We start from the raw sequence: 21,995 nt of genomic DNA on the forward strand, positions 1-21,995 counted from the left end.
CTAGACTACTACAGATGAAAAGCAGGCAAGCGGGCAAGCCAGGCCACACTCACGCACACACGCCCACACGCCCACACACACACACAAAGACCAGCATCAACCAATCCGCAGGGGGATAATGTTCTGATCTTCTCTGAGGCTTCTTTTGCTTCGTTGCGCAGAGGGCCTAAGAGACGCTCGGTCCAACCAACCCCGCCAAGCCTGGCTCCACTCTGGTGCTTTGCAGCCCTTTTGCTTCCTCAACCCAATGCAATGCTTTGGTTCCTGCGGCTACGTGACGCTGATGGGTTCATGACCAATACATATCGATACCACGATGAAGCAGCAGTGCGCAGTCTTTGTTCCGCTGAACTAGGTAATCCCGGAGTACTGGGTGGCCAAAATAAAGATCAAAAAACACGACAAGAAAGAAAAACTTTGCACTGGAAAAATATCCTTTTTGCAATTGAGAGCCCAAAGATCCGGTTAAAGATTCTAAGTTAACACGAAAAAAACCATTGAAAGAGCCCTTATTGTTCGTCCCTTTGACCTGCCTCTTGGGGGGGCGTCACCAGTTCTTGTTACCACCCGGTTTCATCCTATGAGACAAGACTAGTATCAGAGACAGCAGCCGTCCCCCCTCCCCTCCCCCCACGATCACTATGAGGCATTTTGAAAGTTGGCTCACGACCAAGCCAGGCTATACTCGATCTTACTGACCCGGTCAGCCAGAAATTCCCTCGCTGGGTATAGCTGACTTATTCGTCCGCGACTCGCTAGGATCTTTTTCTCAACCCTCGATCCTGTACGAACCTGGTGATAATACTTTGTAGAACGCACAACACAGAAAAAGGAATAAAAAGAGGGACACAATTCAGAGAAAGGCAAGGGATTGATTGGCTCTTTCTAGAACATGTACGACGGAGAGATAATTTATCTGATCGGAATGTCGTACGAATCTCGAATGCAAAGAAACAACAACATTCCAGACAGGGAAGAAATGGAAGAACTGGTTCCCCAGCCGTGTACTGTATGTAGTCTGTACATAGGTAGTATGCGGCAAGGAGAGACGAGAGGGAGGACGATGAAGTGAGAAGATGATCGATTTTCACCCCACGAGGACACGCCGGAGCAGGGCAGGGCAGCAGCCAGCAGCCAGCAGCAGCAGCTAGTCTAGCACCAACAGCAGTGGCAGCATCTGAGCGGCACGAGCTGCAACTGGCAGTTGCCGTCTGTCTGTCCTCGTAACCGCCTCCCTCATCGTGTGGGCGAAAAGTTGCCCTACCGACCGAGTGGATGGACGGACCGACCGAACTGGTCAGTAATCATGACGGGCCGTGTATTGAAACGGCAGGGTGTATTGTCAGAGTAATTACAGACAGGCGCTTCCAGCCGTGCACGGCAAGGCGAACCCGAACAGACGAGGGCGGGCCCCAATTAGGTAAGAACCACCAACCCACCGTCGTGGACATCCGTCGTCGGGGTCGCGCCGAAGCCGTTTCAGCAATGCTTCGCTCTATGAAGCCTTTGGCGATGGGTTAGGACCTCTAGCACCAGTCGAGTTTAGTTTATGTCCGATTGATTGTTGTTATTCTGGCGTAAGGTTTAGTTACTCATTATTCATGCATAAAGTAGGACTCCCTTTCTCCTTATCTCTCTACCCTACCTGAGATGCGCCCGTTGGGTGCTTTGTCGCACCGCGATGTGTTGAGTAGCTTGCTAGATAGCTAACTAACTACTCCGCATGACAGAGTAATGGAGTAAGTCCGTCTAGGAAGAGTCTAGCATGGTTGGTCTCTCGGCGAAGACGGTGTCGCACTGTCGCTACGACATACGTAGTTAGGACGGACATCTAATGGGGGTCCTTCCCAGTCTTTCTCATCCTCTCCCTCCCAATGTAACTAAAGCAATGACTTCACGCGCCTCACTTATTGTTCCCCTTAACCTCGAATTCCTTCTTGCATATCAACCCCCTTGGATCAAACACAATGCTACAAGTCCTCGCACTTGGCCTCTATCAATTTCAATAATGAATGCTTGGTATTCTCTCGACTATTGCCTTTGCCGAGACACACTTGAGCAATAGAGCTGGTTCCAATTGCCAGCTCGTTCCTGATCCGGAAAAGCCACGATCTTGGCGGCTCTGACGTAAAGCCTTTCCCGGTTCCCATCGCTGGGAAGTTGAGCTACGCAACTGAGTGGAAGTGTGTGTGTGTGCCCCTGATTGACGAAGAGGCTAGTGCGCATTTGACCTTAGTGCTTGGAACCGGATAGGAAACGCCAGTCGTGTCGGTTAGATATTCAGTCGTACTGTCCAGTACTCAGAAAGAGAAGACCAGACAATGCCGATCAGACACTAAAAAAACAACATCGTACCACGACTGTGGAAAGTGAAGTTTCGAACTTGCTCATCATTATCTCACAATCCCGTCCGGAGGGGGAAGAAAAGAGTAAGAGTTGAACGTCTGGGCCCCGATCTATTCTTCCTACCTCTCCGGTCATCGGCCATCCAGACTCGTTAAGACTCACCTTCCTAACTATCTTCTGCACACCCTTCCCCCTGACCCCCTGTGATGACGACGTGGGGAAGAGAGACTTTCAAGCTTACTTCTTCTTTACCCCGGAGTATGATGGATGGTGACCCTCCTTTTCTGCAACGGCTACCACCTAACTCCGTCACCAACCATGGGAAGAATTCCAGCCCTTCCCTCCTCTCCCTCCTCCCGACACTCACGGACATGACGGTTCATGACGCTATCGAGTTAATGACAATGACCGTAAAGAGAATTCGAGGCCTACAGCCCAGAGTCCAGCAGTCTGGAAAGTGGTGAGCCCCATGATTTGGAGATCTAGCCCCCCCCCAATCCTACAAATCAACCCCGATTATGGCTTGAGACTCATCGATAAAAAAAATCGCTTCGCATCAGATCTAGCAGCCGTACCGGCGGAGATCGCAAAGGACTAGATCGGTCGAAATGAATGATGGGGATGCAGGGTGGTCCGTAACCTTCCTCACACTGACTTTAAAGTTCGTAGTGATTTGAGTGATAACTAGACCCCCGAATTAGAAAAGAAGCAAGCCGAGAAGGAAAAAAAAAAGCGAAAGAGGTCACAGCTTATTCTGAATCAATAGAGCAGTCTGGGCGGAAACTATAGTTGATCAACTTGCTGGCACTTGGCTGTGCTACATTTTGGAATTGTCTTTTGGGTGGTCTGTTTGGGTTCTATTGAAACTGAGCCACACACTTTAATCCACTAGTGTTTTGGATATTTCGATGGATAAGCATGCAGTGTGATCTTATATCGTCGGTACAGTAGACTACGGGGAGGTCAGATAGATGCAGGTGCATAGTACGTAGGCAGTTGTGCGTCCGTGGATCTGAGTAACTACGGACAAATGAAGATCGAGCTACTGCTGTAAGGCAGTTACTTAGGTTGAGTCAAGTATCTGAAACAAGCCCTGAGGCTGGCCACATGCGACAAATCGATCTACGATGTCTTTGATCTGTGAGTTTAGACTTCATTCGTACAGTAGTAGTACATCAATGGAATCGATGAAAACTGAAACAGAAAAAACAGAACGTGATAATCTTGATGGTGCAGATGAATGATGGCTTTGTCATTGTTTACTTCCCGGCGCCAGCACTGTTCTACAGAGCTTAAACTCATACTTCATCCCAGCCCGAAACCAGACAACAACATTTCGAAAAGCCTTAAGTCATCCTTTACAACAACCATGTACCGAATGACCACCAAGAACAAAGAAAAAAAGCCAAGAAGAGAATCACCTCCCCATATCCCAGCACCCATCGACAAATATAGATTTAGGCATTCATGACAAGAAATTCCCAAGACGATCATCAGCTCCAGGATTTCCCTGCCTGAAAAGAGAAGGGGGGGCGCAGAGCAGGGCTTAGGAACAGGGAACCAGTGCCGAGAAGAACACTGACAGCATCAAGTATCCCTCAAGAAGAATCGTATTCTTACATACACTCCCACATCCATACAGACACTATACGAATTTACTTACAAGACAACACACATTCCGCAGTGCGTACGCCAAGCTCTGGGTGCCTGTCTCCCAGACGAAGAAGGTAAAGAAAAAGCAATTATGTGAACCTAAGGTAGGGGTCAGCGACAACGAACTAAGGGGTTGTCGAATCATCCAACTCCAGTCCCGAGAGATCAAAACTTGTTACGCAGTAGCTGGGCTGAAGATGCCGTATTTTCCGGGGAGAAGTGGGAAAGTGGTTTGTGTCAGGGGGGGGGATGATTGAGATCCATTGTTCTCCATCTGCCAGTGTCTAGGGATGAGTTGAGTAGTAACTCATGCCCGATGGGCGATGGGCAAAGGGCAAATGGATTGACTGACTGACTGACTGACTGACTGACTAGCAGTCAGAGAAGCGGTCAGCGAAGCTACGCCAACAAGCGACGAGGGAAGAGGACAGGCGGGGACACCACGGTAGGTAAGCGCGAATTGAGTGCCCGGAGACCACAGCGAACCTGATCTGATCTTCTCTTCAGCCTGGCAACCTTACTCTACGTTATACGCAGAGGGAATTGGGAGCAAAGCAAGCGATCACTTTAGTGCAATGTAAGAACTTGAACCCTACGTGACTCTCATGATCATTGATCTGACATGACATGACATGACATGACAGTCCTATTTGGATCGCCCCGATAAAAGAAAAGCGGAGATCTAACTTTGATGTTGTTAACTGTGTATGATTATAGTTAATTGTCCTCCACTTTTAGGGTAGCCATTGTATGTACTCACATGTATGCCATGAATGATTTCCATGGATTACGATTCAACTACTCGGCGAGAGTTCTTGGGCAAGCTTCCCACGATTCAGGGATTATCCCCACCTTGTCACGACACCACCACCACCACCACCACCATGGCCCTGGGCACAAAGTCACGCAACCAATGACCCAAGCTCTCCTCTCAAAAAAAAATAATAATAAATTTCCTGCCTCTCTTGTCAATAGAGAATCTCCACTCACACGGGCATCATGGCTATCAGATCGCCGAATGCAAAAGCCACCTCATTCCAGCAATCAGGTTCCATCCCCGCCCTCCTTCTCTCTCTGCTCCTGCCCTCCGACGATATCCCGGGATCCAGTCATGATCACTCGAGAAGAGTACTGGGTAGCTAAGCGGAGCTGAGCTGAGCCTAGCTTAGCAGGAGGGGAGTTTCAAAACCTCTCCTCGGTGAGCCTTTTCTTCTCTGACAGTATCCCCAACTTCAATAGGTCATAGATCACATACAAGTGAAGCGATCACTTGTCCTCCAACCCTCCAATCCACACATACACAACCAGAAAAAGACGCACACCGACAACGAAACAGCAAATGTCAACCTGAATGCTCGTCTGCATTACCTCATCAAGTTAATCGATCCTCTTTCCCTCACGTTAATATTACTACAACCGTGATTCAATCAACACACAAATAAAAAAGAGGGAGGGGGGAGAGTGTAAACCTGGTCCACGAAGGTGGTGGTGGTGGAGGAGGGGCGGAGGACCAGTTTCATTCGAGTTACACCCTCCCAGGCATCTATCTACCTTGACCCTCCTGAGTCTCCATGACTATGACCATGACTTCAGAGCAGGCAAATAAACAAGTAAACGGACGAGTAAGCACCCTCAGCTATTATTGTACGGCACGCCGTACTCAATGTAAGTGAGAACGAGAGCACGCAAGAGAAAAAGCCATGGCGACCACTTCTCCGCCAATCTAGAACCCCCTTCTTCCGGAGTGTTCAATTCCCTCCCCTCCTCCTCCTCCTCCTCCTCCTCCTCATCATCATCCTACAGCCTACAGCAGTGTTCGAACCAGGGTCTTGCAAAGTACAGTACATGCAGTCCAACAAACACAACCACAGGATTTAGGCCATGCTCCAGGCTAGGCTAAGCTAAAGAAGCTCGCGCGTCCGGGAACACTACCTCCAGTAATCCCGGGGGACCGGGGGGGGGGGGGGGGAAAGGGGGGGGGGGGGGGGCACACAACACCAACAACAACACTCATACAAATCGGGAGGAGGGAAATGGGTGCATGGTGGCTTACCGGGCACGGCTCGGGGGGTACGCAAAAACAAACACAACCCAGCCTAATGATGTACAGTACTATGTACTATGTAGCGTGGAAGGGATCCTGATTCCTTGGGGGAGGGCGTTTGGGGGCGTTTGGGGTCCGGGTAACAGTCCCATCATCTTTGGTTGAAAATCCTGGGGTTTTGGAATTGCGGAGGATCGGAGGGAAGATTGGGGGATTGTTGGTTGGGTCTGGTAGTTGATCACGATCACTAAGTTACTCTATACTCGTGTGTGTCATGTGGGATAACTTCAATGACGAGCAATTACTTTCGTAGGGGGTGTCAGAGGCAGATGAGCTTAGCTTATTGCTGAGCGTGGAGCATCCACAACGAGAGCCTACAGTGGTTCCTATATGCTGAGTGAAGTGCAAAACAACGTAAACAAGGCCGGACGGAGTACGTCGGGCTGCCGGCAGCTTCAACTCGATTGTCTACTTCAGCCAGTCAGTCAGTCAGTCAGTCACCGGCTACCCGGAAGAGGAAAATCACTGAGTACCTCAGCTAGTGAGTGCTGTCCACGGTGGCAGTAACTGCACACCACCCCAGCCTTCATGACATCTGCCTTGAGAGGGGAGACGGAGAAGGATTCAAGACGTGGGGTGGGGAGGGGAGGGGGTTCAAGTGCATCGGACCATTGCACTCCATAGTATAGTACGGAGTAGTGGAGCAACGGAAAATAAACAACACGTCGTACGTGTGCAAAGTGGATTCCTCAACTCTACACTGCTATTGAAAATCAAGTGACAACAGACTGTGTTTCCAAACACAAACAAAGCAAAGCAAAACAAAGCAAGCAAGCAAGCAATCAAGCATGATCGAAACGAACAAAAGAACAAGCAGAGTCTTGAATGCGATTGTCTGAGTGGTTTGTTGTGGAAATTGAGAGGAGGGTGGAGTCCTGCGGAATCAGTACTGTACTTTTTTTTCCTACCCCTGTAGCTTTTGACACCTTGTTCGACTTTGTACACACCAGTATAGTGTTGAGGGATGATGGCTGCCCCTGTATAATCCACTCCTTATACATATTCAGACCCGTTCCCGGATCATCTCTCAATGGGATAAGAATAGCATAACTTCACACTTGACAGGGCTCTTGTCGAGTACGGAGCAGCCACCACCCTCCAGCTCAAGGGAGTGAGTAGGCATGGTGGCATACACTACAGCATCTCATACATACGAACGGGGGGGTATATGTCATATCTTATTGGTCCTGGTGACCAAAAGGCAGCCAAGTATCCGTACTCCGTACTGCTGAACGGCCGACGTCGGCCCCAAAGGGCCAAATTGTATGAGGGATTTAATTACCTTAGTAAGACTAAGCCCCGTGTGCACTGCACAAAAGCACCCAGTCGTTTCATTTACTCCGGAGGAGTTCGTTAAGGAAGAGGCAGAGAGGGGGTGGAGGGAAGACACCATTAACAATGGCTTACTATACCCTATTCTCGCCTCCTCGTTTCTACTCTTCTGGCTCGTTCGCTCACTCGCCTTCTCCCTCTCGCTCCACCGGCAACGGAAGAACGTCGTTCGCGGATTTGCGCCGGCGCTTCTGCCTCCTGATGCACGACGCCCCAGATCGAGTAAACCCCAAAACACGCCGTCCGGCACGGCAATCACTGCGTGTCTGGTGGTCAGCCTCTTGATCCCATATAACCGCTTTAGGGTCGGCCGACCCGGCGCATATTGCCCTCTAAACCACCCCCTCTTTCTCTTCCTCCGCGGATGGTGGGAGATGGACCGAGCGTTTTCTTACTCTTGAGCTAATCGTCGAATCATTCAATGAACTCCCTCGTACTTGCTTCTTTCCCCCTCCTCCCTCAAGTTTAGCTTAGCCCGCACTCAGACCGGATGTACCGTATGCGAGGTTGCCGTCATGACAGCTGCAACCCGCACCTGTCTCTCCGAGCTCACCAGATGGGTGGCATGTTCGATTCTTTTCATGGAAGGATTCGGAATTCCGCCCATGCTGCACCTCTGCACCTTGGGAGGTACTTTTGGTGAAAGCTCGGCCTGGCCCTCGTTCGCCGTAACCACAATACCATACCATGTACAGTAAGTTGGATACACGGAATATAAGATTGTTGCTTGGGCTGCTAGGCCAGATGCCGCTGCTGCAGTGATGGTCAACAACCCAAGTCGCACATGGGGGGGCACCTCACCCTTGCTTGAGGGTCCAGAACTCGGCGTCAATCGTAGGGGCAGCCGTGGCAGGAGAGAGGGTCTAGAAAGTCTAAGCCTGGGTGACCGACCTGCCGGGTCCAATTGCACGTCCGGAATCCTACCATAGTAGGTAACCATTGGGAATGTGTCAATGCCAATGCCACCAAAGGGCAAGGAGAAGGTGATGACATTCTCCCCTGGGAGGGATTCCGCAGACCGTACATAGCATAGAACGGGTCTTGTGATCGTCCGTCCTCCCCCATTTGGAGACGGAGAGACACAAGGGGTAGAGAGAAAATCACCCGCACCTCTCAGTGAATTCCCGACTGAGAAGGCCAAGACCCCTCCGCCAAGAGCGCCAAGGGGGGAAACATTGAGTCCCCTTCCATGCAGCGATCAGTTGGCGGCAGTTGCTCTGGGAGTTGAAAAGCAAAGACTGTCCCCCCCGTCCGACTGCCCCTTACTCAACTTCTCTCTTCTGACCGGCCACGGCAACATTCCACAGCATTGCTTGGCAACGTCCGATGACTTCGCCTTCCCACCCCCCCTCTGGTGTGACGACCGGAGCAGCTTACCTTTGCCAAGAGAGAACACAGCCATAATACCGCCGCGGGAAAAGAAAGGTCTGGCCGGTTGAGGATGCAACCCGCTCCCTAATAGAAACACCTCCTCTCCATCCCGCGGCTACCGACTTATCCCGTACTCCGCTCTCGACCACATTCCTTCTTCTCTCCTTGCCTTGCCTTACTCGGTGCAATTTGTTGCTGGACGGTTCAAATTGAGTTGGTCGCGCGGCCAAGCGATGCCAAGATCCCACCCCATTCCAAAGGCCTTTTGCACTGTCTGGCCAAGACGTTACCGATGTGGATGGAGGACAAGGGGAGGCCGTTCGGCTGAGAAATCGCTCGCGATAGGAGAAACGGGAGTTCCTGATTTGGACGAGGATCGCCGTCGATCGTCTGCTTCAGTGATGCATAGCTGGTTCTTGGCACCGCGACGACTGAACAGGAACACGTCGGATGGATACCGTGCAGAGGCCGAATTGCTTTTTAGCAGTCCAGATAATGAGGCTATGCGTTCGATGGTCTCAGGGACTATCAATCGCCAAGAACCACGTCGCCAGCACTGCCATCCATTGCGACCCAAATGAAAGGGGAAGACGGAGGAGAAGGAATGAGGAGATGGAAAGCAGTTGGGATCTCCGCTCAAGAGCCGAGTTGATTGAGTGAATTGACTTGACTGATCGGCCCGTCGGCCGTGTGGTGAGTGCAATGTAAGTTCACAATGCATGCTCGGATGATATTCAAAGGCCAACCTACCTTGTTCCTCTCCGCATCAGCGATCGACACGACGGGGGGGGAATGATCATGAGGCGGCGATCTGTATCTTGTCCAATGATAGCTCGTGCAAATAAGGATGATCCAGCACACATTTGAGGGAGATGGAGGGTGGCTAGGTAGCTTAACTCAAGCCTCCTCCAACGTTCCAAAGGAGTAGAGTGCAGGCCGCTAATGTCGGGTTGTAAGGAGAGAGCGCAAGAGAGACACAGTGAGAGAAGCTCCGACCGCCTAGAGAGTAAGAGAGGTCAAGTTTTCTCCATGATGATGCACTCAGTGCCAGCTGAGACTTTGCCTACTTTCCCTTTTGGGCAAACTTCTCGAATGTCACGGGTGTTTCTCTCTCTCTCTCTCTCTGTTACTTTCCCCGCATTTGTCACTTGACCTGTTATTCAAGTTTGTTCGCAATGATAGTCATTGTGGATTATATCATTATACAGCCGAGGTTATGTCAGAAAAAAAAAAAAAAAAAAAAAAAAAAAAAAAAAAAAAAAAAAAAAAAAACTTTTAAAAAAAAAACCCCCCCCCCCCCCCGAAAACAACAAGATGTTAGAAAAGAGAATGTATACCGAGACAAGTAGACACAACAGTCCGGATATTTTCGGGGCCGAACAAAAGCAGAAGCGTAGGCTACGTCATCGCCCTGCCACCCACCGTTTGCAGCCTTCTCACTCTCAATCAGTGGCTGAGATCTCCGGCTATACCGGCTTATAATCAGCAGCTGGGACTATCTTACTCATACTCACTCTCACCCTATACTTCCTTCTACTATCCCTAAGTTAATCATGATTAAGTCAGTCAGTCAGTCAGTCACTCACTCACTCACTCACTCACCCAAACAAATCACATTCACCACAACACGGACGGAAAAAGATGTGACCTTGTGATGTCATTCCCCATCAGGCCTCCCCGTATCTTTCCCGTGGCGATGATGCTAGCCCTTAGCAATACTTCCTAGTAGTGGTTACTACTATGTATGATGGAACAGGCGACAGGGCTGAAGGGGTGACCGTCAATCACTTAGTTTCCTATTTTTATCCGTTCTGTCACGGCCTACCACCGTAAGTTTCGTTACTTCACTATTTCAAAAACGATCCCGGCTGCGAAGGCGCGCGCACGGAGGTTGGGGATATGATATAATATGATATTCGGTGGCATTTTCTAGCAGAACTCCTTCTTCCGATAAAAGTAGGAGTTGCCAATCTCGGTGACGCAAAGCCTTCCACGCCGGAATGCTTGGGATAGCATCATCGGTTGAACGACCCACGTAAGGGAAATGCATGGCTGACCTGGGTGTGATATGGAAGCTGTGCTGTGTTGTGCTGTCTGTAGAATCGCTCCGGATTGCTGCAGTCTGCTCCCCATGAATACAGGTTTGACGGTGTAGGCATCAACATTGCGTTCCCTGTGTGGGTAGGCAGGCACCTGGGATTCACAATCAGCGTGGGCCTTACTCGGGCCTTGCGCAACGCGACATCCGTTGAGCCGACCAAGTCTTGAGGATATAGCTCGTATGCTGTATGGGTCCGGAGCAGAGCAAGGTGCTTTGTGATGCTTGGTGAGCGAGGTCTGACCTAAGCTATAGGGGCCGGGAGTTAGGCAGTAAGATGGGAGCAACGATACGGGGTAGAGTACTCGTCTTTCTGGATAGCATGGTTCTATCGACTGGTGTTATGAAGAGGGAGGGAAGAGAAGGAAGACCATTCCGGGGTCTGTTTATTGAGACACAGATGAGCCTTGAGTACTGTACTGTCATGCTTTCAAATCATATACTATCTCTTCTATAGATCCATGCCGCTAAGTCCATCGCTGTTTGTGTATCAGGGCCTGGCAGATAGAAGGCGCCATATGGCCATCTTGATGGCCCATCTGTACGAGTTCATAACTTGGAGTATTTGCTTTGCACTGTAGCTCCTAAACATTCGGCATAAAATGTTGACATTGATATTGGTATCGGTGAAGGTGGCTGGAGCGAGTCCCTTATGAAAATAAACCCAAACTTCCTGGTAAACTCCTCGTTACCCTAACGACTCAGTTCTGTTCTTTCCGACGCTCAGCAAATAATGCGCAAAGTAGTGAATCCCTCGCTTGCTGTTTGCTGCTCATGAGGTCCGCCCTCCAAATAATGTTGCGATGCATCTACCTAAGCTTTTCATGCCCGTTTGATGGAAGATAATATTCGAGAGCAGAGGAAGGCGAGGACTCCGATCGTGAAGTCGGCGTCGGGGATATGAGCACCAGAAGCAGATGGGCATATCAGTCTCACTAAAGGTTGGTTAGTCGTTGCAGAAACGATCAGGGTAGTCGCCATTAACTCACCAAGCGGCGCACTGCAGCCGAAAGCTTGAAGGCGAGACTCCAGGGTCGATGACAACGATTGAGCATCGGCAACCATATGCCCCTCGTACTCGTTGGCAATGCACTCGTACATTTTCCCTTCGCTAAAGCACGTGCTGAAGTTCTCAAGGTGCAGCCCATTGTTCTCCGCTAGGGTACTCGCCCATTGTTTGAGCAATGATCTGATTATGTCGTTCTCGCCTCCTGAAATGCCCAAAGAAGCTGAAATCAAACCTTCGGGATCCTCAATGTCGAATCGGGAAGTGGCCGCCTTCAATCGATGAACTTCCCTCCGCAATCCATGACTATCCAAAAGCCTGTCGAGACCCCAAGTGTTGACGAGCCCCCAAAGTAGTCCAATGGTCTTCTCACGATGCCCGTCCACGATGTCTTCCGCGCGCAGATTGTGGACAAGCTTCTTTGTATCGTCCATCGAAGACAGTGATTCCAAGGTGATCTGCACATTAAACAGTTTTACTGCCCGTCCCATGCAGGGAAACCTAAGCCTGCTGGACAATGGCCGGATCTGATCTTCCGACTCTCCAACTGAGACTGACTTCAAAACCAACAACTCAACAAGTCGTGCCAATCTCACTCCATCGCGCAGATCCACAGCAATATTGTTAATCCCAAATTGGTACTCCACCAAGGATCGCTGCTCATATGACAACTGGCAATTAAGATGATACAGCGCCTTGATGATGTCGCCACACGATGGCAATAACAATTGACCCAATGCCTGCAAGACAGCATTGGAGGACTTGTACAAGGACGAAGGTTGAAAAAGGAGATGTGGTAGAGACACCTCAGAGCATTGCTTTGCTTGATCCAGGAGAACAATGATCTTGATGCTCCGGAGGAAGGTTCGACGGTATGCACGTCCTGCGATGTCTCCATCCTCTCCTCCCCGGTCTAGTGGATGTCGATCCATATCCTGGTTCTGCAAAAGGAAAACATCCAAGAAGCCTGCTAGTTTTCGTTTCATTGCCTTTTCTCCGCCAATGTCGCCGATGCCTGCCGCCAGCTTCGAATTTGGAATCGCTCTCCCAGTAATCACTTCCAGTGCTGCTCTGATAGTTTGCAAGTCGTAAGTATGGATCCAAAAGTCAAGGAATTTCCGCTTTAGACCCAAATCTCGATACAATTTGCTGGCATCACTGAGCACATCCTTTGGCAGGCTCAGAGCACCATAGAGTAATGATGCCTTCAGCCGTTTCTGCAATTGCATAAAAGAGGCACCTTGGTATAGGGTTAGCAGCTCATTTCTGAGTTTGCTAGCATCGACACAACCGGCGTTGTGATTACTGGTGTCCAATAACTCATTCATAAGCTGGGTCAATAGAACCTCCTGGTGCCCGAGCCAGTCATCCTCGTACAGTTCCGGCTTCGTGATGTTGTCAGGGATGATACAAGAACTTTTTGCGAGCTCTTCTGCTTCCAGAACCTGTGGGGTTCTGGACTTTGCCATCATGGTCTTCTGCACTGATATGGGAGCCTCATCACTTTTGGCTGACAAGGCTTCGTGGTTGAAAAACGTTGTCTGCTTCCTGCTGTTCACTGGATGTCTCTTGACTGGCTCGGTCTCGGATATACATTTCCTGGTCTCGGGCTGATTCTTGTTAAGAATCCGATTGTTTGTCTTGGAAGCTAGCGCCGAGTTCGTCGGCTTTGAGGCAGCTTTGGCCCCGAGAGTTTGATTCCCACTCGAGAAAAAAGCCTGGTTGCGCTCACAGAGCGCTCTGGTCTTCAAGGATTGGTGGTCTCTTTTACTATCAATGAAGAATGATCCAGGTGGTATATTCTCCTTCCCACCGTTTTTGCCAGGCATGTCGACATGAATATTAGCCCCCTGGGCAATTTTCGTGCTGGGATTCAACGGCGCCCGCTGCGCCGCTGAGTTGAGAGACCGTTTAGCCAGTCGTTTCCGTGCGATCTGTGCCTCCAGGCTGTTGATCTGCGTATCCTCCCGAAGAAGATTTTCAACGTTCTCCATTTTCTGGGGACTGAATAGACCCATGAACACGCTCGCAACTGTGGTATCATCTGGAGGTATGTAGACCGTATTGCGTCGAACGGCTTTTTTGAGTGCATCCCCAGACTGAGGCTTCTGTCTCGCGCCATTTATCTGCAGTAAAAGCTCATTGTTTTCTTCCTGGCCCCGTTCTCTGTGCTGCGTTGACGTGACGACTCCTATGGGCCGTGATTTTCTCTGCGGGCTAGCAACAAAGCTAACCTTAGGACGAAACCTCTGAGCCGGCTGGGCGAGCAAGGACTTTCTGTGAGACGAAGCGATGGTTGTCGCGGTACTTGGTGCCCTTCTTAAACCAGGCGCAGCTTGCACGGAGTCTACCTCGGATTCGTGGTGAATCAGGAAGGACGCGTTCGATTGAGTTTTGCGCCTGGGCTTGACGCCCGTCAGCACTGATGGTCTAATATCGGTCGTAAAGTCGATGTTCTCGGTGGAGTCACTACTGGTGATGCTGGTGTCCCACAGACCATCGAGCGAGCCCCTAATGCTGCTTCGATTGAGCCCCGAAGTCCCCTGTCGCGAGGGGCAGGGGGTTACGGCATCATAGATGTAGCTTGACATCTTGGTATTCAAAAGGAGTAGATAAGATACTCGTTGTTTCTGGGTTGAGACGTATTGATGGCAGTGATAGATTGAAGTCACTTTCGAATCGCTCTAGTAATTCTGCCGGCTCAACATGCTTGATCGCGGAAATATATGGTGGTAGCCTTGCGTCGATGGGTAACGCGTCGAGTGGAGGAAGTATATGTTAGAAGAAACTTCGGCGATTACACCTCGAAGAGCATGGCGGACTCCCTAGTTACGAGGCGAATAGTAAAGCTAATTCAATGAAGTTTGGGACGAGATGGGTCTGGATGTGAGGTATGGAGACGCGGTGTTGACAGGTGAGTTGCCGGCGCAACGCGATTAGACACCTGAGGCATCAAATGTGACACACTTAATCCAGCCCTTTACTATGTCATGCAGCCAATTTCATAGTACGCACCTCTATCTTCAATAGTCCTGTACACAAATTCTCTTGTACGTGACTCGCTAAAGACGGCACTCCATCAACATGACTATTCCTCAGTCACCCATATGCCTCGTAGGCAAGCGTATGGACGAGACCAACACGGTTACTAGCGGTCGCGCAACTCATGACAGTTCAACCTAGCTTGAATCTCAGGCAACTCGGTATTATGATCCCGACTGGTGAGCTACATTGAGGATTATTAAAGTTAAGAATGCAAGGATACGTCAAGGTGCATGTGCATCATTCCGGGGAAGGGGCGAGCCCTGTGCAAGTCGGGTCCAGCCAGGACTACTAGGGAGTCATCACCTATGAACCCTCGCATGCATGTGCGTCGAGCAAGGCAATGACGATTATAATCTCAACGTACGGTGGTGCCCTTATGGAAGAACAGCTGGGTTGCCGAGGTTTCTGAAAAACGAGATGACCATTTTCGTGCTCTGTGTCTCATTACACTACCACCCCTGAAAGTATGCTATATGGTTCGAAACTCTAGAGAAATGGTGATCAATGTCAATGTTCCTGGCGAAGATGGCGACCTTGTCAGTCTTGTTGGATGACGGAAAATTGTTGAGCACTTCGTAAAAGTATTAACCTGACTATAATAGGGGAGGATGCGTTGCGAATGGGCCACTTTTATGTCAACGCTAGGCGACTCGAATATGACCATTACTGTCGCTAGTTGATGGACCGTAGTTATAGCCGCCGGCTTCCGCGTATTACCTCGATTTGAGCGATATGAACAAGTGTACCAATAGGCCGAAGGGAATAATATATTGGCAGCTGCGTTCCAACGCCGGACTAATGACTTGCATAACGAAGCTCCGAGCCTCGGTCAGGGGGTGGTACTCATGACCTAGTCGTTCACAAGCTAAGATTGCATTCAACTCCGGTAGGATAAATGCTGCGCAGGGTCAACAGCCTCATCTCAATGAGAAATAGAAAGAAAAAACACGAAAACGAAAAAGACTAGGTACCAACCAAAATCGGCCGGATCGACCTCTCGTGCAGAGCTTCAATCGGTGGTGGCACTGGTGGGGGGCGCCTAAATCCCTAGTTGCGTGTGGAATGAGAGCTCAGCGGTCGAGTTTCCCCAGACTAGCAGGCACTCTCACTCACTCTGGCACTACACAACACATGGTCTGATCCTCCAACGTGGCCCCTCTTGGCCTCTTTGGCAACTCCGTACTTCTGCACAGCTGCACAGTGCACACTGTTCCAACTTCCGGGTCTCCATCTGCCAGGGGTAATCCGTGCTATGTATATCTTTCTCCGTCATTAAAAGTGCACCGGTCGTCCGGTCTATTCCTGTTCCTCTTGAAAGTATCCACTCAGCCTCCCTTACACGCCTCGATTTCCACCACTTCCAATTGCTAGTGCCGTTCACGCTCATTTCCCGTTTCCTTTCCTTTCCTTCTCTCGCCCCCCGACCGGATTCCACTGATCATTATTCAATATTCTCCTGCCTGACTCCCTCTCCTTCGACTTTACCACGCGCTCCATTGGATTGTCGCGGAGATGGGCCTGCGATAATCCCATTTTCTTACCCGCTGGTCATTCTGGAGATACACTGTACCTATCTGTAATCGAGACACCCGACCTGCGTTTCCTCCCGGTTCAATCGTCGCTTCGCTCCACCTCACCCGCTTCGCGTCCCCGGAATGCTTACCGATCATGGAAGCTCTTGTCTATGAGAACTCGCCCTTGGCTGAATATCTCCAAGGTAAGTTTGATCTCAATTCACCTCATGGGAGTTCCAAGGTCTCATTCGTTGTCACGTCAGGGGAGGGTGAGCACGATGCAAACTGGCCGGTTCAGGAGACCGAGCATAGCGACGATTTCTCCGATTCCACCGCGGCGGATTTCGCCCCACGAGGGGCTTCAAAGTTCCAGGAGCGCATTCGGAATAAACTTTCCAAACCACTTGATCAGAAGGTCTTGCGACAGAGGGCAACTCTGGGTAAACTCTATGATGCCTGCACGGTATGACGCCATAGCTTATTCATGAGGTTCCCTGCGCCGAAAGCACTTCTAACCCGAATCCTTTCCCTGCAGTCGGCCTTGAACTCGCGCGTCGGACGAAACGACAACGAGCGATTCCTTGAACAATTCGGTTATGTGATCGTCGCGTCTCAATTGTTGAACGAGCACAGTGCGCCTTCCTATACTTCAGCCGCGGATGTATTCTCTACTGCACGACCTGCCGATCTTCCCTCGATTTCCGCGACCTTTGGCCTACAAGGGGCCCTTGTGACTGCGTCGACATCTTTCTCTGTTGCTTGGTTGATACAATGGGGCCGTTCAAAACCCGCATCGGGACTCAGTCCATGGAAGATCGGGGTGCTGCTGGTATTGGTCCCCGTCATCGGAGTGTTCTATTTCGCATTCGCGAAGAGGCAGTGGTTGAAGTATCTGCGGCACCAAGCTGTAGATGCAGCGGCGACATTTATAGGCAATGCCCAGGGATTCGACTCTGCTGCATCGGCATCAGTCGTGTTTATACAGGAAGTCGAGCTGGTCTCGAGAGGCTACCGCATGTAGGTGGCCGTCTCCTTTTGCTCCTATATCTGGCCTTGATTGACCTCCTCCATAGAAGCACACCTTTGCCACCGATCAGCAGACTTGAAGACCAGACGCAAATACGACGATGCTTGAGACTGCGCCGTACCGTATCCGAATCCTTCCACTCTATGCTAGGTCGATACCTCCAAGCACAACAGACCTTACAGCCTCTTACCGATGACGCAAACCTGGCCAAATATTACGACATCTATGACATTTCTGAAGAAGAGCTTGTGGAGGCACAGGGATTATACCAGGACCGAGCGACCGAGGACCAATACTCTCTGCGTGCGCTGCGGACGCTATTCGGAAGACTCTATGTCGTGAGAAAGAGCATTCTCTGTTGTCTTCTCGCCCTTGGGGCCGATGGTGGTGGGTCTGATATTGCGAGATGGACCACTGCTGTCGAACAGATGCGCGAGCTGGCCAGCGTGACCGGGGAAAATACCCACAAAATGACCAGCATTCTGAACGAAGAAGACAGTAAGCGTGCCCGTGGTACAATGCTCGCTCTGAAGCTAATCTTTCTGTCGCTTTAGCTGATACTATTCCTCCTTCTCCTTTACCAACCGCCTCGCCTAACAAGGACAACCTTCGTGCACAGTACCGTCGGATCAACTCCCTTTCCCAAGGGATTCGGGCACTGCACGCAAAAATGCATATTCTCAGAGAGGCATCGAGCGCAAATCTTGAACGGCCGGACTCAAGCGAGTTTGAGGCAACCCTCGTGCCTCAATATGATTCTATCGGTGCAGACATCAAGGGTCTGCTTCAGGAATGGGAGGCGGGCAAGTCAGCACTGGCAAGTGCACTGGACAGACAACCCAACACAGACTACTCGCGGCCTACGAGTGGTATCAAAATCCCTCTGTCACCTACCCCTAGCCTTGGGGGCTCCACGGCTGTTGAAGGGAGCCCGGCAGATGCACTCAGGGCTTTGAACGGAGAAAGGCCTGATTCATTCATCATCCACAATGCAGATGACGCAGAGGAGATCTTCGAAGCAATTGCTCTTCCGCCTCGCAATAAAAGGGCATCCATGACCAGAGAAGAGCGCATCGCCCGTGTCAAAGAAGACAGGGCACGGCAAGCCGCTCTACGAGATCGTGCTGATGCAAACACAAACATGCTGAAAGAGCTTGAGATGGTCATCAAGCAAAGACCTCGCACTATGTATGCGAAGCGTGTTACGAGCATCTGATCGGCAATCCGCACATACCTATCTATTACGACTGCTCCATCAGACCTCAGTCGTAACTTCCTCCTTCGATCCTCGCACATATTCTTCTCTACAGAGTCTTGCTCCGGTCTCGACTCGAATCCGAACTTAGCCAGCAAATCATGCAATTGATACCCAAAAATGTATAGAGTGGACCGGTGTCAAAGGCGCTTGGGCGGTGTTGCATTCGTTTTTCGCTTTTTCTCTGCACTATCTACTTTATTCGGAGCGTTGCAGGGCTCGATCTCTCTCTTTTTCAACTGTACACTATCGTTTACTATTCTTCGCCTGCATATTCTTACTCTGTACCGTCTTGCGAATGCACCTATCCCTACTGGCAGTCGCCAGTTTATCTCATTTGTCAAGAAGAAATTGCCTTGTGTACATATCTTAACACATCAATTAATCGATCATAATTATGGCAACAGTAGTATATATCGTACTAAACATTTAATCCAAACAAATCACAATCTCACTCCATTCAGATGCCACTTGCAGTCTTACCTCCTCTCATTAAGCACCGGGTATATGAGGCGGGGGCTGGTGCTGGGCCAAGCCGATTCCTGCCTCAGGCCTACAGGCTAACCGTAACTGGTCATATCAGCCTGTGGTATGACGCGACCCGAACGCGTGCCTCCCCCACTAGTAGGAATAAGAAGCCCGCGGACGCGACCTTGCTGCACTTTCTGCTCCTTTAGCTAATTTCTCTCCAACTTAAGACACACTCAACAGAACTCTCGACTTCTCTCTGTACGCCTCTTCCCACGGTTTCTTGATCACTGCATTTTCGTCTTATCACATTCACTGATATAATTGCCTTTGCCCAGAACATTCCTACCATCAAGCTCATCTCAATTAGTCCTTACTCTTACCACACCGCCACTACACATCAAGAGTATGCCTTGCCAAATCTTCAATCTTTCTCTTGACTGCGATTCTAACTCTTCACAGTGTTGGAAGCTCGCCTCGAACAAGCTAGTCTTCTCAAGCGCGTACGTAACTTCACCATTGCATCCCACAAACGACCCCGCCCCGTCGCTAAGATCAGCTTGTCCAGGTCGTCGACGCGATCAAGGATCTCGTGCAGGACTGCAACTTCGATTGCAATGACTCCGGAATCTCTCTACAGGCCATGGATAACTCCCATGTTGCCCTCGTTTCCATGTTGCTCAAGGCTGAAGGATTTTCTCCCTACCGCTGCGACCGTAACATTGCCCTCGGTATCAACCTGGTTTCCCTGACCAAGGTCCTGCGGGCTGCTCAGAACGAAGATATCCTTACCCTCAAGGCCGAGGATTCCCCCGATGCCGTCAACCTGATGTTCGAGAGTGCCGAGACCGACAGACTGAGCGAGTACGATATCAAGTTGATGGACATCGATCAAGAACACCTGGCCATTCCCGAGACAGAGTACGCTGCTACGGTTGAGATGCCGGCAGCCGAATTCCAGCGCATCTGCAGAGACCTGATGGCTCTTTCCGAGTCCGGTATGCATCCTTGCACAACGATGTGGAACAGCATCGAGAACGAGTAGTTGCTGGGTTGAGCTGACCTTTCCACAGTCGTTATCGAGGCCACGAAGGAGGGTGTCAAGTTCTCCTGCCAGGGTGACATTGGAAGCGGCTCTGTCACTGTCCGTCAACACAGCAACGTCGACAAGCCTGAGCAGAGCGTCTCCATTGCTCTCAGTGAGCCCGTCGCCCTCACTTTCTCTCTCAAGTATCTCGTCAACTTCTGCAAGGCTACCAACTTGTCCAACAAGGTGACTCTGTGCTTGTCCCAGGAGGTACCCCTCCTCGTCGAGTATGGTCTGGGAAGCGGCCATCTCAGATTTTACCTTGCTCCTAAGGTTTGTCTCTACGCTGGATCCTCCTTTGAATTGCCTCGCTGACTAACTTGTGTGCGCAGATTGGTGACGAGGAGTAGACTAATGATTGCGAAGAGCAACGAATGCCATCATGATAAAAGAGGGAGCAACAGGGAGGCCACGATTTCCATTTCTATTTCGTTTCCATTGACACACCGCAACACCAGAAAAATATCCCTTGATTGTGTGTACGGGGGTCAAGGTTCACTTCGATTATAATATCCTGTTAGATATCAAGCGTTTCAATTGTTCAAAATTCAATTGGTTTATAAGGGAAATTGAGTATTCTGGTAATTGGACACTTTAAGATGCCGATTCTACATTGTTGTTTTAAAAGCCGGAAAAGCTGCGTTGAGACCTAGGATATTGTATTGAAAATTTCTACTAAAAGCTCTTTGATGCTATGATACCGCTGGTCGCCAGTTCACTTATTTTCATCCTTGCCATGAGTTGCACCAAGTCCGACCACCGCACCGACACCAACAGCCCGACACCCTAGAATGCTTGCATGGATGGTGCACCATACAAGCCCCAAACCCAACAATTAGCGGGGCTTCAAACAAGCACTTTCCAGTCTCCCACCAAGCGATATAACAATCGCCCAACAGACAAGTGGGAGCGGGGGTGGTAAAAACTGACCTGGGAAAAAAAGAGAGGTGAAGCGCCATCCCTACCAGAATAATCGGAATCGAATTATACCCGGTCCCAGTCCTCCGTGAAGAAAAGAAACCCGAGCATGCTGCGTATTGCACTAAAGTGTCACCAGTGGCACACAATCTTCGCAACGACTCTCCCATGGGGAAACGAGCGAAAGGGGGCCAGTTTCCTGGCTCCTTCACTCCCCCGATGTTTCTGATGCCAGTTGCAGGTGCATATCACACCAGGCCCTTGCGGGCAGTACCGGCTTTTCCTCTTCGTGAAGAAGAGGGGGAAGCGGGTGGTTGGGTGAAGATTCCTCCGAATTTCTCATTTGCAGGGTAAATTTCTTCTCGGGAGGCTGATCCGTGAGAATAGGCCAAGAACCGAGAAAGAAAGACGAGATAGGGATCTCGTCGTGTGTAGCAAAGAAACGCAGCATTGGTAAGGATGGCGCTTAGAGAGAAGAAGAAGAGAAAAGGAAAAGAGTGAATCAAGTTTGTGGTGGTTTTTTTTTCTAGCTACTGGACTGCATGGTGGGCTTCACCGCTTTCCATTCCGGGCGGCCGGGGACGAAGCTCTGTTTGCGTTGTTTGAATCCCTTTTTTCCCTCATGGGCAGCAGCGCGAATGGGATTCCCTCCTTTCCCATCCATGATCTCCCTGGGTTATGGAGCATGCTTGAATTGAGTATGGGTTCCAGGCTTTGGTGACTATGACTCGAATTTGTGGCCATGATTCTAGACTTTCGACTTATTCGATC

At 50.2% G+C, this 21,995-nt stretch overlaps 3 protein-coding genes across 3 annotated transcripts; 1 reads left to right on the forward strand and 2 right to left on the reverse strand.

Moving 5' to 3' along the window:
- Positions 1-7,870: 7,870 nt before the first annotated feature.
- BO95DRAFT_112289 (uncharacterized protein) lies at positions 7,871-8,796 on the reverse strand. Its single transcript, XM_025580381.1, has 3 exons — positions 8,360-8,796; positions 8,237-8,298; positions 7,871-8,188 (listed from the first exon to the last, which is right to left on the reverse strand). The coding sequence occupies exons 1-3, from the start codon at positions 8,498-8,500 to the stop codon at positions 7,906-7,908; spliced, it is 486 nt and encodes a 161-aa protein (XP_025447266.1). The 5' UTR covers positions 8,501-8,796; the 3' UTR covers positions 7,871-7,905.
- A 2,535-nt stretch (positions 8,797-11,331) lies between these two features.
- On the reverse strand, positions 11,332-14,739 carry sha1 (putative calmodulin-binding protein Sha1). Its single transcript, XM_025583303.1, has 2 exons — positions 11,894-14,739; positions 11,332-11,839 (listed from the first exon to the last, which is right to left on the reverse strand). Exons 1-2 carry the CDS (start codon positions 14,499-14,501, stop codon positions 11,727-11,729), a joined length of 2,721 nt encoding a protein of 906 aa, XP_025447267.1. The 5' UTR covers positions 14,502-14,739; the 3' UTR covers positions 11,332-11,726.
- A 1,432-nt stretch (positions 14,740-16,171) lies between these two features.
- Positions 16,172-20,953, forward strand: BO95DRAFT_510305 (proliferating cell nuclear antigen). The gene is made up of 10 exons (XM_025591341.1): positions 16,172-16,672; positions 16,733-16,932; positions 17,005-17,486; positions 17,543-17,994; positions 18,051-18,684; positions 19,558-19,625; positions 19,682-19,722; positions 19,788-20,217; positions 20,293-20,579; positions 20,639-20,953. The coding sequence occupies exons 1-10, from the start codon at positions 16,624-16,626 to the stop codon at positions 20,654-20,656; spliced, it is 2,661 nt and encodes an 886-aa protein (XP_025447268.1). The 5' UTR covers positions 16,172-16,623; the 3' UTR covers positions 20,657-20,953.
- Positions 20,954-21,995: the final 1,042 nt, after the last annotated feature.

Source organism: Aspergillus brunneoviolaceus (assembly GCF_003184695.1).
Source record: "Aspergillus brunneoviolaceus CBS 621.78 unplaced genomic scaffold BO95scaffold_3, whole genome shotgun sequence".
In the NCBI taxonomy this organism is placed as follows: domain Eukaryota; kingdom Fungi; phylum Ascomycota; class Eurotiomycetes; order Eurotiales; family Aspergillaceae; genus Aspergillus; species Aspergillus brunneoviolaceus.